General features: G+C 36.0%; 1 protein-coding gene across 1 annotated transcript in view; it reads left to right on the forward strand.

Annotated features, from left to right (window-relative positions):
• LOC140147241 (plexin-B-like) overlaps positions 1-12,943 on the forward strand; it is a 32,848-nt gene extending 19,905 nt beyond the window's left edge. The window contains exons 18-28 of the mRNA XM_072169021.1: positions 220-313; positions 810-1,076; positions 2,333-2,500; positions 5,202-5,445; positions 5,634-5,762; positions 9,234-9,311; positions 9,757-9,938; positions 10,163-10,278; positions 10,685-10,847; positions 11,408-11,544; positions 12,469-12,943. Coding sequence (XP_072025122.1) covers positions 220-313; positions 810-1,076; positions 2,333-2,500; positions 5,202-5,445; positions 5,634-5,762; positions 9,234-9,311; positions 9,757-9,938; positions 10,163-10,278; positions 10,685-10,847; positions 11,408-11,544; positions 12,469-12,883 — 1,993 coding nt within the window. The 3' untranslated portion in view covers positions 12,884-12,943. The remainder of the gene's footprint in view (positions 1-219; positions 314-809; positions 1,077-2,332; positions 2,501-5,201; positions 5,446-5,633; positions 5,763-9,233; positions 9,312-9,756; positions 9,939-10,162; positions 10,279-10,684; positions 10,848-11,407; positions 11,545-12,468) is intronic.
• The last annotated feature ends 1,528 nt before the right edge of the window (positions 12,944-14,471 follow it).

Here is a 14,471-nt window from a genome sequence, read left to right on the forward strand (position 1 = left end):
ATATCTAATATCTTAGTATTAAGACCTAAGATCGAAGATCTAATATCTAACACCTAAGATTCCTCTCAAATAACATCCAATGGCTTTAAAATTAGTCTTAATTTTATAGCTAAGGGGTTCTAATTAGAAAACTAAGACCACAAGTTTATGGTCTAAGTAGATTCCCTTAGATATAAGGAACCTTTTTAAAAATGTTTAATAATTGTATGTACTTTTAAGGGGAGGACGAGTTCTTCGAGTTACAGGAAGCAAGTTGGACGTTGTTCAGACTCAACAAGTGAGGATATCTATAGGGGGAAAGATATACACTGAGGTAAGGTAATAACTATTGTATTTATGTTCATTAAATTAAAGATTATGTAGACTGTTCAGCATGCAATTGCTAATGTTTAATATTAGGATGATTTAAAGGATGACTTTTCCCGAGAAAAATCGCAGTTGGTCAATATGTTGGGCAACTGTCATTCAACTAAGCTAGAAAAGAAGAATACACTGAGGATTAATAGTTCTTCTTCACTGATCCATTTGAGTTAATACTAGCTCACCTATAATGGTGGTAACCTCCTGTTGATCTTAATTTTACCACCTTCATTTCCAGAAAGAAAAAAATCGATTTTGGCAATAACCAGAATAAAATCGTGAATCGCAAAGGTACTTAACAATCATTATGTTCAGAACTGGTACGATGGCGCACCGAGTGATCATGCTGATTGTATCCCTAGCGATAAATCCTTCTAGACTTTTAAAATAAAAATGTCTTATTAATCTCATTTATTTTAACATTTAGGATTATGTTTATTCTGTTTCAGTCATGTAACGTTACCAACGAATATGGAACTTCCATGGAGTGTCCATCACCTGCTGTAAATCTTCCTACAAGTAAACGACGTCAAGCAGTTAGTGATGAAAGTGTTATAGCAATCATGGGATTCATCATGGATGGTGTCACTGATCTACGTACATGGTCTCAAAACCCACAAAACCGTTTCACCTTCGAATATTTCGAAGACCCGAACTATGTTCCGTTTTTAGAGGAAGTTTTTGTCAACGAGAAGGACGAATTTTTGGCAATAGAAGTAAGAAATACGTCGTTATTCCCAATACAAATCATATCATTCATAGTACGTTGTTTCAGTCAGTTACGTGGAGGCAAATACATATGTGTCAAACCATTTATTTTTTCGGACTCTTTCATATATAGTTTGCCCAGTGAAATAACGTACTGAAAATCGATATATCAATTAATCCCTCCAGACATCAGGTTATAAGTTAACTATTATATCAGCAATACGTTTTCGATCCCACCGTTTTTGCATTAATATAAGTATAATTTACGTATAAACAGAACAAAATATTAATTTCTGACATGATCGTGTCCTGGGTCTGAACTGTTTCCATTCGAAATATTGATGCCAAATTGGACAAAAGAAGCACATGGTCCTACTCCCATGACTTCCAGTTTTTAATCCCCTATTCATGTTGCGTGAATCACTCTATTGTGGACCATCCTTTTGATACTTAAGTATTTGGACAAGCGGAACAGTTTTGACAGGCCTTTTGTCTACCTCTCTGTTTGTAAGCAAACGAGGAGGTCGAAATTGTCCTCCTCGGCGAATACGAAAGTCAGCGTAATAGTACTGCACTACTCTTTCCGCACGTTTCCGTGTGGTAAACTTGAAACATGGTAACGTCACGGGCAAGTCCGCACACGAACACATTCTTCACTGCAGACAGTGAGATCGCCGCAGTGTTGTACCACCATCGCGCACCATTTTGGTGTACAACCAGGTGGTACTCGGCAATGGTGGTACACCAGGTTTTCCTTCATTTGGTGTACCACCTGGTGTACCAATGTTATGGTATACCCTAGGTAGCCCACCTGGTTGTACACCTGGTTTACAACCAGGTGTCACCCAAAGCGGTGGCACACCAGGTGTACCATTGCAACGGAGTGCTCATTGTAGTGGTACACCAGGTGGGCCAATGGTGGTACACCTGGTGCACCACCAACCTGGTTGTACACCTGGTTGTACACCAGGTGTATAACCAGGTGGTAGTCGGCAATGGTTGTACACCATAATTGTGTACATGAACAACCCCTGCACCATACTATAATAATCCATTTGGCTTCCTCGAGACACGTGCGATCAAAGGCGGTGCATCTTTAGCGAAGTGACCTCGCCTTACATAATACACTGCCTTCAACTGTCCGGAGGAAGCAAATGGACTATGTGATTTAGATACGTTACGCTATTTTTATGGAATTCATAATATGGTAATTCTAAGATTTGTCACAAAATTAACCTAATTTTGCCCGAAAATCTGTTTCCAGGGTGAAAGACTGAATTTAGCAAGTACTGAATCAGATGTACAGGTTTGGGTAGGCCAATACCCTTGTGAAGTTGTGAACCTTGGTTTGAATGTGCTGTCTTGTCAACTACCGGCAGAACTAATCAACAACGCAGATGTTACTGCCTCAAAGTTTACGCTTAATGCTACCGTAAGTCTTTAGTTTTTAGCAAAATATTATACTTGCATAATAGGGTAAATTGGGGTAAATGGAACGGTGGGGTAAATGGAACGCTGCGAATACAATTTCCTCAATCAAGAACAAAATTGGGCAACATCATACCGAGTGTTTCATTTACCCAACGCCATACGTTCCATTTCATTTCATTTCATTTTATTTAGCACTCAATATACATCAAAAATTGCAAACAAAAAGAAAATACAATAGATTGCACAGTATGGATAAAATACTTTTAAATCTTCTGTACATGTATGTAATTCAGGGTACCAGAATAAACTATTGCACGAGATGACAATGGAATAAATACCAATGAGTACCAAGGATAGCCCAAAAAGCCTTCCGAAGAAAGCTTAATTCCATTGGGGTCCTTGTAAAGCAAAAAACAATAAAGCAGCAGCAGCAATGATTAAGGCAGGAGGACGAGCAAAACATAACAAAGACGAAAAACAAACGAGCAAAAAGGGCCTAATAATTTTCATGATGCATAATATCACGCTCAGCTAGCCAAGCCTGTTCGGAAAGGTGCTTCTTGACAGCACGTTTGAATTGCGGCAAATTCCCAATTTCTTTGATTGATTTGGGTAACAAATTCCAATGGTGAATAGCAGTGAAATAAAAAGTATTGTATGCTTGGCCTTTGACTTTGGGGACAATGAAATTGACTGAGCTACCCCTGGTACTATATTTGTGAATGGACGAAATACGGGTAAAATTGGAATTAAGATAATCTGGTGCGGTACCCTGAAAATTTTTAAAAACGTTATTCATTTTCATTTGAATCACCCTATCTTTCACTGAGAGAAATTCAACTCTATCCCGCTCTCTCTGTCCAATATGAGAGCGAGGACCTAAGTTTAAAATAAATCTTACCACTCTGTTTTGCATTGTCTGTAACCTTTTCTTGTAATGTACAGACAAACCTGAAAACCATGAAGAACATGCATAGTAATAGTGACATAAAATCAGGGCAGTGCTCAGAGTTTTATGGCACTTTTCATTCAAAAAATGAGCATGCCTATACAGGAAAGCCAGTCTTTTGTTTCATACCCAAAACTTGGGTTTACTTGGTATTGGAGTGGAAGAAAATCTCAAAGGTTGTCACTGACCTTGAAGTGGTGCTACGGTTCAGTGAACAATACTAATTTAAGGGTATTGATTCCTAAATATTTGAATACTGTGCTGAGAGTTGCCATACAATATTGGCAATATGTTTGTTATCTAAAATAACATAAATGTTTTAAACAAAAAAAATAGTAGATTTTAAAGATGCAATTATGCAAATTAATATGCTAATTAGCTAATTATTTGGTTTGGTGTTCCATTTACCCCACAACAGATCCACTTGAGGTAAATGGAACATGGTTAACTAACCTTAAATATATATAACCTGTTAAATATCTTCTTGATAATTGGTTTAAATATTCATACTGCAGTTACTGTATACACAATACACAGAGCTCTCACAATTGACGAGTGACCTCTACAAGTAATGTATGTTAGAAGTATAGGCAATTGTGTGAAAGGCTCCCCAGTAGTCTTGGATGTTTGTTGATTTCTTTATTTCTTTCTATGTTTGAATTGTTTGAATAAAGATGATTGAATAATATACATATTAGGTACACAGGGTACATTAAAAACAGTGCATCCCGGCAGAATTACGTTTATTAGTAAGTAATAAGATACATAAGAAATTAATATTTAGCTATTTTTTATTTAACCATATAAAACCCTTACGCTTTGATCCGTCGAACATCGGATTTCATTAAAACCAATACCATTATAATTCTATTCAACTGGACTAACTCTTTTAGATGGCTACAGTATTAAGTTCTATCCATGACGCATCATAATGTTAATAAATATATTTTAAGGGTACTGGCGATCCTTCTGCTCAAAATTTCATGAATCGGAATGCAGTCATGCATGTTGAAAAGACAAATAGTTTCCACGGCTTCGAAAGAACTCGAATCAGAAATCTGTTAATTCCATCCTCTGTTGATTATACGACTGACGCCTTACGGAACTTGGAAAGGAGAAACAGAATTTAACATATAGACCTCAAAGGTGTTGTTTTTACTATGTTGGGTACTTACGATTATAACCCACTTTGAAACACTTACTCCTGTCACATCTTCGGTTAGCCCGTGAAGACAAATCAGTTAAAGCCATAATGTGAGATTTGCTTCACAACGACGCCCTCAATTTTACTCGGATTTCTACTTTTTGCATAATTATAATGCCCAGTGGTGTACTAAAATACCACGTAAAAGACTAAGCCTGAAGCGCTTTAATAACAATAAAATTTAACTTTTTATATTAAAACCGGGTCGACTCGGTTTTATTCAGAGTTCATCGATCGACTGCTTGCTAACATCTCCCGTGGATGTCGAGCTGCTTATATGTACACACGTCGAGCGCGATGCTCCGTGTAGTATTACATATCACGATCGGCGAGCGTAGTACATGCATTGTAGGCGCTGAAATGAAATCGCAATTTTCTTCGTTATACCACACTTGTTTGGCTCGAAATTAAAAGGGGATAATGTGATCAGTGAAAACAAACATTTAAATAGAAATCAATTCTTTATGCAAATCACACATTATTGCTGACCCTGAAGTTTCTGCTCGTTGATATGTTATTTATTATTATTTATTATTTTTATATGCTCAGATAATACAAGGTAATCTGGTATTCAAGAACATTGGACAAGTCAAGTTCTTGTTCTCTCAACCACCAACAAATGGCGATTCCGCAGGAGGACAATGGAAATTGATACTTATTTCACTGGTAACACTGGTAGTATTATTTGGAGTAATTATTGTACTGATACATATTTGGTACAAAAGGAGGCGGGAAAATATGATCGCACAAACTAAAATTCAGCTTATAGAAAGTCTCCAAAGATTACATCAAGGTAAATATTTGTAAACCAATTGTGTAACGTATCTAAACAACAATATTATGTTTGGCCATTAAACTCAAAATATGTCCAAATGTCTTTAGTTCCTATTATATATACATATTATACCATATTGTGGCGTACGGAAGTACAGATTTCAGATGCAAACCATAAGTATGTGGTTATTTTTTTCGTATTTGCAGAAGCTGAGAGGGGTCTGAAGGAAGCGGCATCAGGCACGGCTGTCAAGCTCTCTAACAATATCACCGTAGATTTGAATGACATGCAGATTCAGTACAGTCAACTTACATTTAAAAAACCACTCGGAAAAGGTAACCACTGTCTTGGTATTATAAATAACCAGCCTAGCTTCTTTCAGGGCGATTTATCCTTGTAGTTTATTTGAAGCACCACTGGGATCATAAAGGTACTTGAACGCTTGACATGTTAACGTATGGATGGCGGAAACCTTCAAAATACGCCTAAGAATACGCCTAAGAATACGCCTAACCTTAGACGTCTAAGATGCATTCTTAGGCGTCTAAGATGCAATCTTAGGCGTCTAAGAAATTCGCGGTAGACTTAAATCAACGAATCACAGGACCAGAAATCCCAAACAACCAATCATCTTAGGCGTATTCAATTATTGACCAATGAAATCTTAGACGCCTAAGATTTTATACGCCTAAGAATTCTTACACGTCTAAGATTGATATTTTAGTAATGGACGGTATCACCAATGTGATTTTCTCTGAGGACTTGCAGCAAAATTGATTAATTGGTTTGATTTGATTTTCGTTGGTTTGGTGTGCTGTTTTGGTGTGGCTAGTAGTAGTCAGGTATTAATGTTGATGAGCATGATCACGGCGACGACGACGACGACGATGATGATATGATGATGATGATGATGATGATGATGATTATGATGATGATGATGATGAAAATTAATACACAAACAACAAAGAGGAACAAACATGCCTAGCATATATTTATATACCTCCATGATTCTATTTTTAACATAGAAAATTTGACCTCTTGTCTTCTTGCACTTTGCAGACTGAAATTATGCATATCTGATCTCTTCAATTATAAAAGACGATTTGGCCTTGGCCCGGGGGGCCTTGGTGAAAATATGTCACACGCTGTTCGAATTATAAAGACATAGTTGGTTGACCTTATAATGTGTGTGCAGTAATAACTTGACCTCTGAACGTATTGGATATAAACGCATCATACCCTACACCGTCAGGTAAACTTTCTTGTTGAATGGAGGTACCGAGGTCTCTTAACTGTGTATTTTGGCTCAGTCATAGCATACGTGTTAAGAAAAAACATACATGAAAAGTGAGCAGGGTGACACCATAGACACGTGCTCTTTGTTTAAACATTACAAGTAACATGAATGGCAAACATTAATGTTTCATATTGCTTGCAACCCCCTCCCCCCAATCAATGTTGGAGCCAATACTAGTCCGTTCCTATCTCAGTATCAAAACAACATTGACTGGGTGGGTGCGGGGGGTGGTTAAAATTTCATACTAAATTTAATCCCTCATCACTGCCATCATCATCACCACCACGACTCTAATAATCATCTGACATCATTTGTATTATCCATCATCATCATCATCATCATCATCATCATCATCATCATCATCATCATCATCATCATCATCATCATCATCAACAACAACAACAACAGCAACAACAACACCATCATCATCATCATCATCATTATCATCATCATTTACACTATAGCCACACAAATAGAAATCTTACATTAACTGCAAGTCATCAGAAAAACAAATTATTTAAAACAAATTAAAGTTTTATCAGTTTGCAACAACAACATCAACTGCTAGATTATGTTCAAATGAAAAAAAGCCTATTATGTAAAAATACATTGTTCCGCCTGAGTTGTCAATAAAAATTCCCTTTAAAAGGGAAGGCCAGCCTCAATGCAGAAGAGGTCTTGTAAATAGTTTGGGTCACCGTGAAAGGCATCTTTTAGGATCACGCTTACATCCATGTTACATGACAGTTCCACAAACCATCAATGGTGATAACATGCACACTGAAACAGCACAAAACATTAACTCCTATAACTCCTGTCATCTCTTTAATTCATTACTCCAAATTGTTCTGCATTTTTGTCTTTACTGCTTTACCCATGCTTATTATTAAAATCAAGAAATACACTGCAGTTGTTAGTTAATTCGCTATATGTAAACTTAACTTACATGCACATTTTATTTTAAAATGATTTTATATTATTTCGCAATGTATAGTTTACTATAAAGTAGATAGTGGCAAGCACATGATAAAGGTCTGATCATTCACTACAATCGTCACTTTTAAACTGTATTTTTTGAATGTGTTGATTGTTAGTCCAAAACTCCTGCAAAGCTATGGACATGGCATCTTACCTACTCCATTCTGTAATAGTCTGCATTGTGTGTTTTCTCAGTCTTCAATCATTTTGTTGAATGTAATTTTATGAATAAAAAAAAAGAAGATAGAAAGTGGCTTCACTTTAGTTATGTGTCATTTACAGTATTTTTTACAGTATTTATAATAAAGTAAGACAATAATTCATATAAGTGCATGTCAAAATATCGGATATATTGTTCAATATTATAGCTAGCCCCTAAAAACTTTATTTTCCATCGGATTTTTCCCGTTGAAAAGACAAAACTGATGTTAAAGATAGCAATAACATTTTGAGTCATTTTTATCCATAAAACGATACAGGATAGGATAGATAATTACTTTGCGACTTCAATGTGGTCCATATAATGAAGATTTTGATTCTACAACATTATTAGATCTGTTATCAACATATCAATTATGCACTCACAGGCAACCAAACATCATGCTATGCTCAGTAGTCCACTGATATGACCTCGTCCAGTGATCATTCCCCGCTAATTACTAATTGTTGACCATGTCATTTTTTTGATATGCTGATTGCTGAACAAGTTTATGTTTATATGTGTAGGCCTAACCTATGATAACTTTTTAAGTCATAATTAATTCAAACATAACTTTGGCAATACTCAATCGTTTTCGTTCGTTGAAACAGCAAAACATACTTTCTTTTCCTTGCAAATCGAATTATCAGACATCAAAAACATTTCCACCACAAGAATTAAAAAAAATAATTCATACCAATAGGAGAAGGCTATAATCTTAGCTAATCTTTAGTGTACACAAATCCCATCTCAGAATTAGATACCAGCCCTATGGGCTGGCGAAAAGTGGCTGAAAAGAACAAAACAATGGGCCATTGTGCCGAAAGGTGGGAGAACATGTACCCTATCCCCCTCCCACCCCATCACCCCTTTCTCTTTGGGATTGACGCGGGTGGCTATGGAGAGAAAAGGAGTTCATTAAAAACACACCACCCAGCCATTGTTCGAAATATTCTCTAACGCACAGCGTCCGTTGTACGTTTTGATACCGTCCATCGTTAGTCACGGTCAAATGGTCAATCTTAGACGTGTAAGAATTCTTAGGCGTGTAAAATCTTAGGCGTCTAAGATTTCATTGGTCAATAATTGGATACGCCTAAGATGATTGGTTGTTTGGGATTTCTAGTCCTGTGATTCGTTGATTTAAGTCTACCGCGAATTTCTTAGACGCCTAAGATTACATCTTAGACGCCTAAGAATGCATCTTAGACGTCTAAGATTGCATAAGGTTAGGCGTATTCTTAGGCGTATTCTTAGGCGTATTTTGAAGGTTTCCGCCATCCATATTAACGATATCAACACGACGTCTTGTCGAAATCGTTTCTTTTACAGGAGAGTTTGGAAAGGTATTTCTGGCTACTCTCACGCTTCCCAATGCGACTAAAAATGTTGCTGTGAAGACAGTTAAGGGTGAGATAATGATATCCTTCTTTTACCATACTATTTCGTTGTAGTGGTAGCACTTTCATCTATTGGTAAGTGTGTAGGTGTTTAAAACATTTTTGTATTACCTTGTGCAGCATTATTATGTTTTTACCATATCCTGCTGTAACTGATCGTAATACTGGAAGTCAATAAATTCCAAAACAAAATAGAAAATAACCCTAGTTTGAATGTTTGCTAAATAGTGCTCTTTACTTTTATTCTAATCATCACATGAATGACATCACCGTGATCGTGGCGGCGTAGCATTTGTCCAATTCCGTGTCCCATAAGATGTTTATACAATGTCAATTCTTTCATGCAATGTACATGATGTATATGAGACTAAAAAGAACACACTGTTATCGCTTGAACAAGTTAGTTACTTCTTGCTTGTGTGAAATTCCCGTCGGTATGATTGATTTCAATATAGGTGATACAGACGCATCATTTACATTGACATTTTTGGAAGAAGCATTGATTATGAAAGATTTTGACCATCCAAATGTTTTGGGTTTGCTTGGTTTGACGTTTGATCCTAATGGGAATCCTATTGTAGTTCTGCCTTATATGAAGCATGGAGATCTGAGATCGCTTCTATTGAAAGCTAAAGATGTAAGTATTGGTATTTGATATCAATCTTTATTATTTTCACTTCATGCTTTTGTCAATTAGACAAGTTAAAGAAGATTCGCTCATTTTATAGATTAAATAATTTTGATCCATATGCCCTGCCATCGTCCATGGTTTGATTATCTTTGGTTTGATGTAACTGTATATTTCCCTCTTAATCATGTTAATTGGTAAAACACTCAAGAATAATCATGTCTTGTTATTAGTCCCATGAAATCAGCGTTGAACAGATGTTAATCTTTGCCCACGATGCAGCCAAGGGAATGACATACCTTTCTGAGCACAAATTTGTACACAGAGATCTGGCAGCCAGGAATTGCATGTAAGAAAATACTTTCCTTTATCATACATAAAAATCACAAAATATTACTAAATATTATCAGGCTTGGCTTAGACTGGTTGGTTTAGCTATTTTAAAGAACCACATATTTATGCTATCCTTTAAGTCCCAAACTGAAAATGCCTGTTTCCCAGGAAAACAGCTGATAGCAGGCCAGACCATGACCAGATGGTAACATAGGTTTGTTTTACCTTGAAGGCATGAATAGTCTGGCAAATTTGGGCTAACTTTCCCCTGAGCAATATGCCATAAACTAGTAGGACAACTGGCCAGTATCTACTGGTCAGTTTATACTCTCATCTCTCATTTCCACATCTGCATCTGTTGTTTATTCTGTGGCTTTAAAGTAAAAATTCAACTTAATGTACACAATGGTTACACTTCATAGGATCGACGAGCAACTCGTTTTAAGGATAGCTGATTTCGGTCTCTCTAGGGACATGAATGAGTCCGATTACTATCAGAGTGGTGACCGTAAGGCTAAACTGCCTGTCAAGTGGATGGCTCCAGAGAGTCTTGCTAAAAGACTATACAGCGTCAAGTCAGATGTGGTATGTTCTTATTTTGTAAGGATTTTTCTAAATAAAACAATGGTCAATTTGACAAATATTTATAGGTTAATGAACGCGTATTACTTGTTGGGAAAGAAATTAGACAAAATAATGCACTTGCGCTGATGTTGATGCGTCTAATGCACGAGCCCCGAATTTCTCGAGCAACAAGTAATACAAGTTCATTAACCTATTTCATACACGAGAAGAAAAAACATGTGGTTTTTACTTTTATAATAACAAAATTATCACTAAAAATATTAGAAAACAGAACCAAACTGCGCGTAGTACGCGGAGTGCAATTAGACACAATCAATGCATGATTTTGATTTTTCTTGCTTGATTGGTTCTCACTATCGAAGAGTGTATGAATATGCAATATTCCAGTGTGCCTTAGTATGCTTTTTAAAAGTAAGATCCTGCTGAACTGGACTAAAGAATGGCAAAGCGAACAAGAAGGAGTATCCTTTATTACAAAACAGGTATTTTGGTCATTTTGAAAATTGAATTCAATATCAAATACCTGTACCTTGTATTTGATTGTTTTTGTCTTTTTTTAGTGGTCATATGCCATTATGTTATGGGAAATGTTCTCGCGAGGAAAGAAGCCCTATCAAGGTGTAGCTAACAGAGATGTATATCATTACATCACACAAGGAAACCGTTTACCATGCCCAACCGAATGCCCTTCGGAAATGTAAGTTTTACTTTAAAAGTTTATCTTAACTTTTCACTGTGGTAGAATTTAATTTAAAAGGCTCAGGTGTTCATTTGTTAACTTCAACTATGACACCTAGTTTTTATTATATGACTTAATCCATCCCATGGTGATAGAAGCAACATAATTGGGATATACACTCCTTGTGTGTTGGTCACCTTTTAGGAAAAATACGAAGCATCGCTGTTCAAATTGTGTTAAAACATAATGACAAAATATAATTCGTATAGCCCCACTCGAAAGCAAGTGTTCAATTAGCATTTTGTGCAAATTTTATTACAAACTTGAATGCAATTTTTTAATTGACCTTTTCATTTTACATGTGAAGTCTATTAGAGATGAAGATTAGAAAATGCCGCAAAGGCCGCTATTACCTCATTTGGGGCCATATTAGGCTATTTTAGACACTTAAAGGCTTATAAAATGAGAACCGCATACAAGTATATATATACATAAAATTTGCATCGAATGTTACTTGAGCAAGTACGAATATAATCAAATACTTCTGAAGAGGGGGCTATAGTCAAAACAAAAAAATGTCCTATACCTTAGTGGTTATGAAACCAAAGGTGAAGGATTGGAAAAGGTCGAAGGTTAACATTTGGACTCCAAACTGGCCAGTACATGTAATATGTTCTCCAATTTTTAAGAAATTATATATTTTCTGAATCCTTATGATCAGAGGAATATTTTGGAAATAGTTTCAAACAACTTTCAGTTTCGACCCCTGTATAAACTTTGTATTTCACAAAGGGTTAACGCTATATAGCGCAGGCTAAAGTATTTCCCTAAAAAGTTACCAACAAGGAGAGTATACACAAAGTCTGTTGATTGCATCACCTTAGGGTAAATTGATTAGTCTGTTGTGCGGTAAGAATTGATTGAAAATTTTATTTGTCACAGATACAAGATAATGAAGCGATGTTGGGAACATAATGCCAAGGAGCGCCCAAGCTTCAAGGAGATCGCGGTCGCCATCCAATCCATAAAGGATTCATCCGTACGGTACTCAACACCTACGCATCCTGTAGTTGACTTTAACACTATTGGTGACAACGAACCCAGCTACGATACAACTATAACAACAAGCGACAATCAACATCAATATATTGATATATTACCAGAGAGAAAATCCAGCACTGATTACGTGGTACAGACAATACCTTCAGATGATGTCAGTCGGTCAACATCTCAATATTATGAGGTACCGCTGAATACTCTGCCAGGATCGCAATCTGATTATGAAGTACAAGTGGACCCTTTCGCAGCATCTCAACCAAACGACCATATCAAGATGGAATCTGAAGCTCAACTTTGAACTTTTACTTATACTCCTGGTAATCTCCTCTTTGCATCTTTTAGGTGGAGGTTTTTATGAAACGCATAAATAAAAATGAGGACTATTTTAAGGTTTAAATTAATTTTATATAATCGAGAGTGGGATTTTTTACCGGGAGCGTAATTTAATTCATATTAAGTATTTATATCATTAATTAAAAAAACTTTGAATGAATAGGTACTAGTATAATACACAAATACAATTAAGGGGGTACTACACCCATGTGGTAAATTCGTGACTATTTTTGCATTTTTCTCAAAAATAATTACACACTGGTAATAAAAGTTATGTACATTATTGGGGCAAGGAATCCATTATTACTACATTGAAATTTCAGTGACTCAAGACAAGCGGTTCAGTATATATGATAGGAAACGAGTTACATCCTAGCGGTACCTTATTTCTGATCATAAATAACAAACCGCTTGTTCTGGGTCACAGAAATTCCAACTTTTGTTACCACTGTGTTATTAGTTTTTGAGAAAAATGCAAAAATATACACAAATTTATTATTATGGCAAGGAACTACTTTTTCGTAGGCCATCTGAAAACATACCATTTAAAAGCATCAATCACTAAAATGCACATTTTTTTGCTGTCTAATGTGGCATTTTTCCAGAGATAGTGCATGTGGATGACGCTTAAAATCTCGGAAAAATGCCACATTAGACAGCAAAAAATGTGCATTTTGGGGTTTGATGCTTTGAAATGTAATGATTTTTCTCATTATTAGATATTTTATACTACAACAATTCATCCGCACGACATCAGATTTAAGTACGTGTGCATCCGACCAGTTTATCTCTCAGAATCGAGGGCATACTGCCATTTTAAGAGAGTTACGGTTCGGTAATTTATAACACGACATTTTCCCGGTCAAATTTAGGCTGACTTTTTGGTGATCTCATATAGTTTCCCCAGGTATTGTTAGCTTTTATTTCTGCTATGAGAGTTTTGAATATGGGAAAATTCTGCACGAAATTAGCCATTTCTCCATTACAAACTGTGTACGAGGCAAGTTTGTACCTTTTGACCATGCACAACATAATGGCGAACATTAAAAAAACTTACGCTTGACAAATAGAACTTTCCTGTGTCAATTTCACTATAATGATAATAAATGGCATTTGTTTATGACAGCTGCTGGGCTTCAATAACCAATAAGCACTAAATGTACAAACTTCAAAGATATATACAATCTTGATTTGTGAATTTATGAATCTCTGTATATTGGTAGCTAGACGGTGACGCAATGGATTACGGTATACCGTAAAACTCCGTCTACAAGCATATATAGCGGGTTTTTTTTTTTATAAAAGCTTAAGTAATTCGAAGCAAGCGTTAATATACCAATACAATAGATCGGTTTTAAAATAATACTTGTTTGTATATGCTTGGATCCGTAATTTATTTGCTCGAACTCCATAATGGCGACTGGATTAATGTAGCTTTCATCAGAAGCACACTATATGCTTGTAGACGGGGTTTTACGGTAATACTCGGATATACATGTATATACATATGCGATAGGAACACAAATATTGAATATAAAACATATAGCATTAAA

Source organism: Amphiura filiformis, chromosome 3, assembly GCF_039555335.1.
Source record: "Amphiura filiformis chromosome 3, Afil_fr2py, whole genome shotgun sequence".
NCBI lineage: Eukaryota > Metazoa > Echinodermata > Ophiuroidea > Amphilepidida > Amphiuridae > Amphiura > Amphiura filiformis.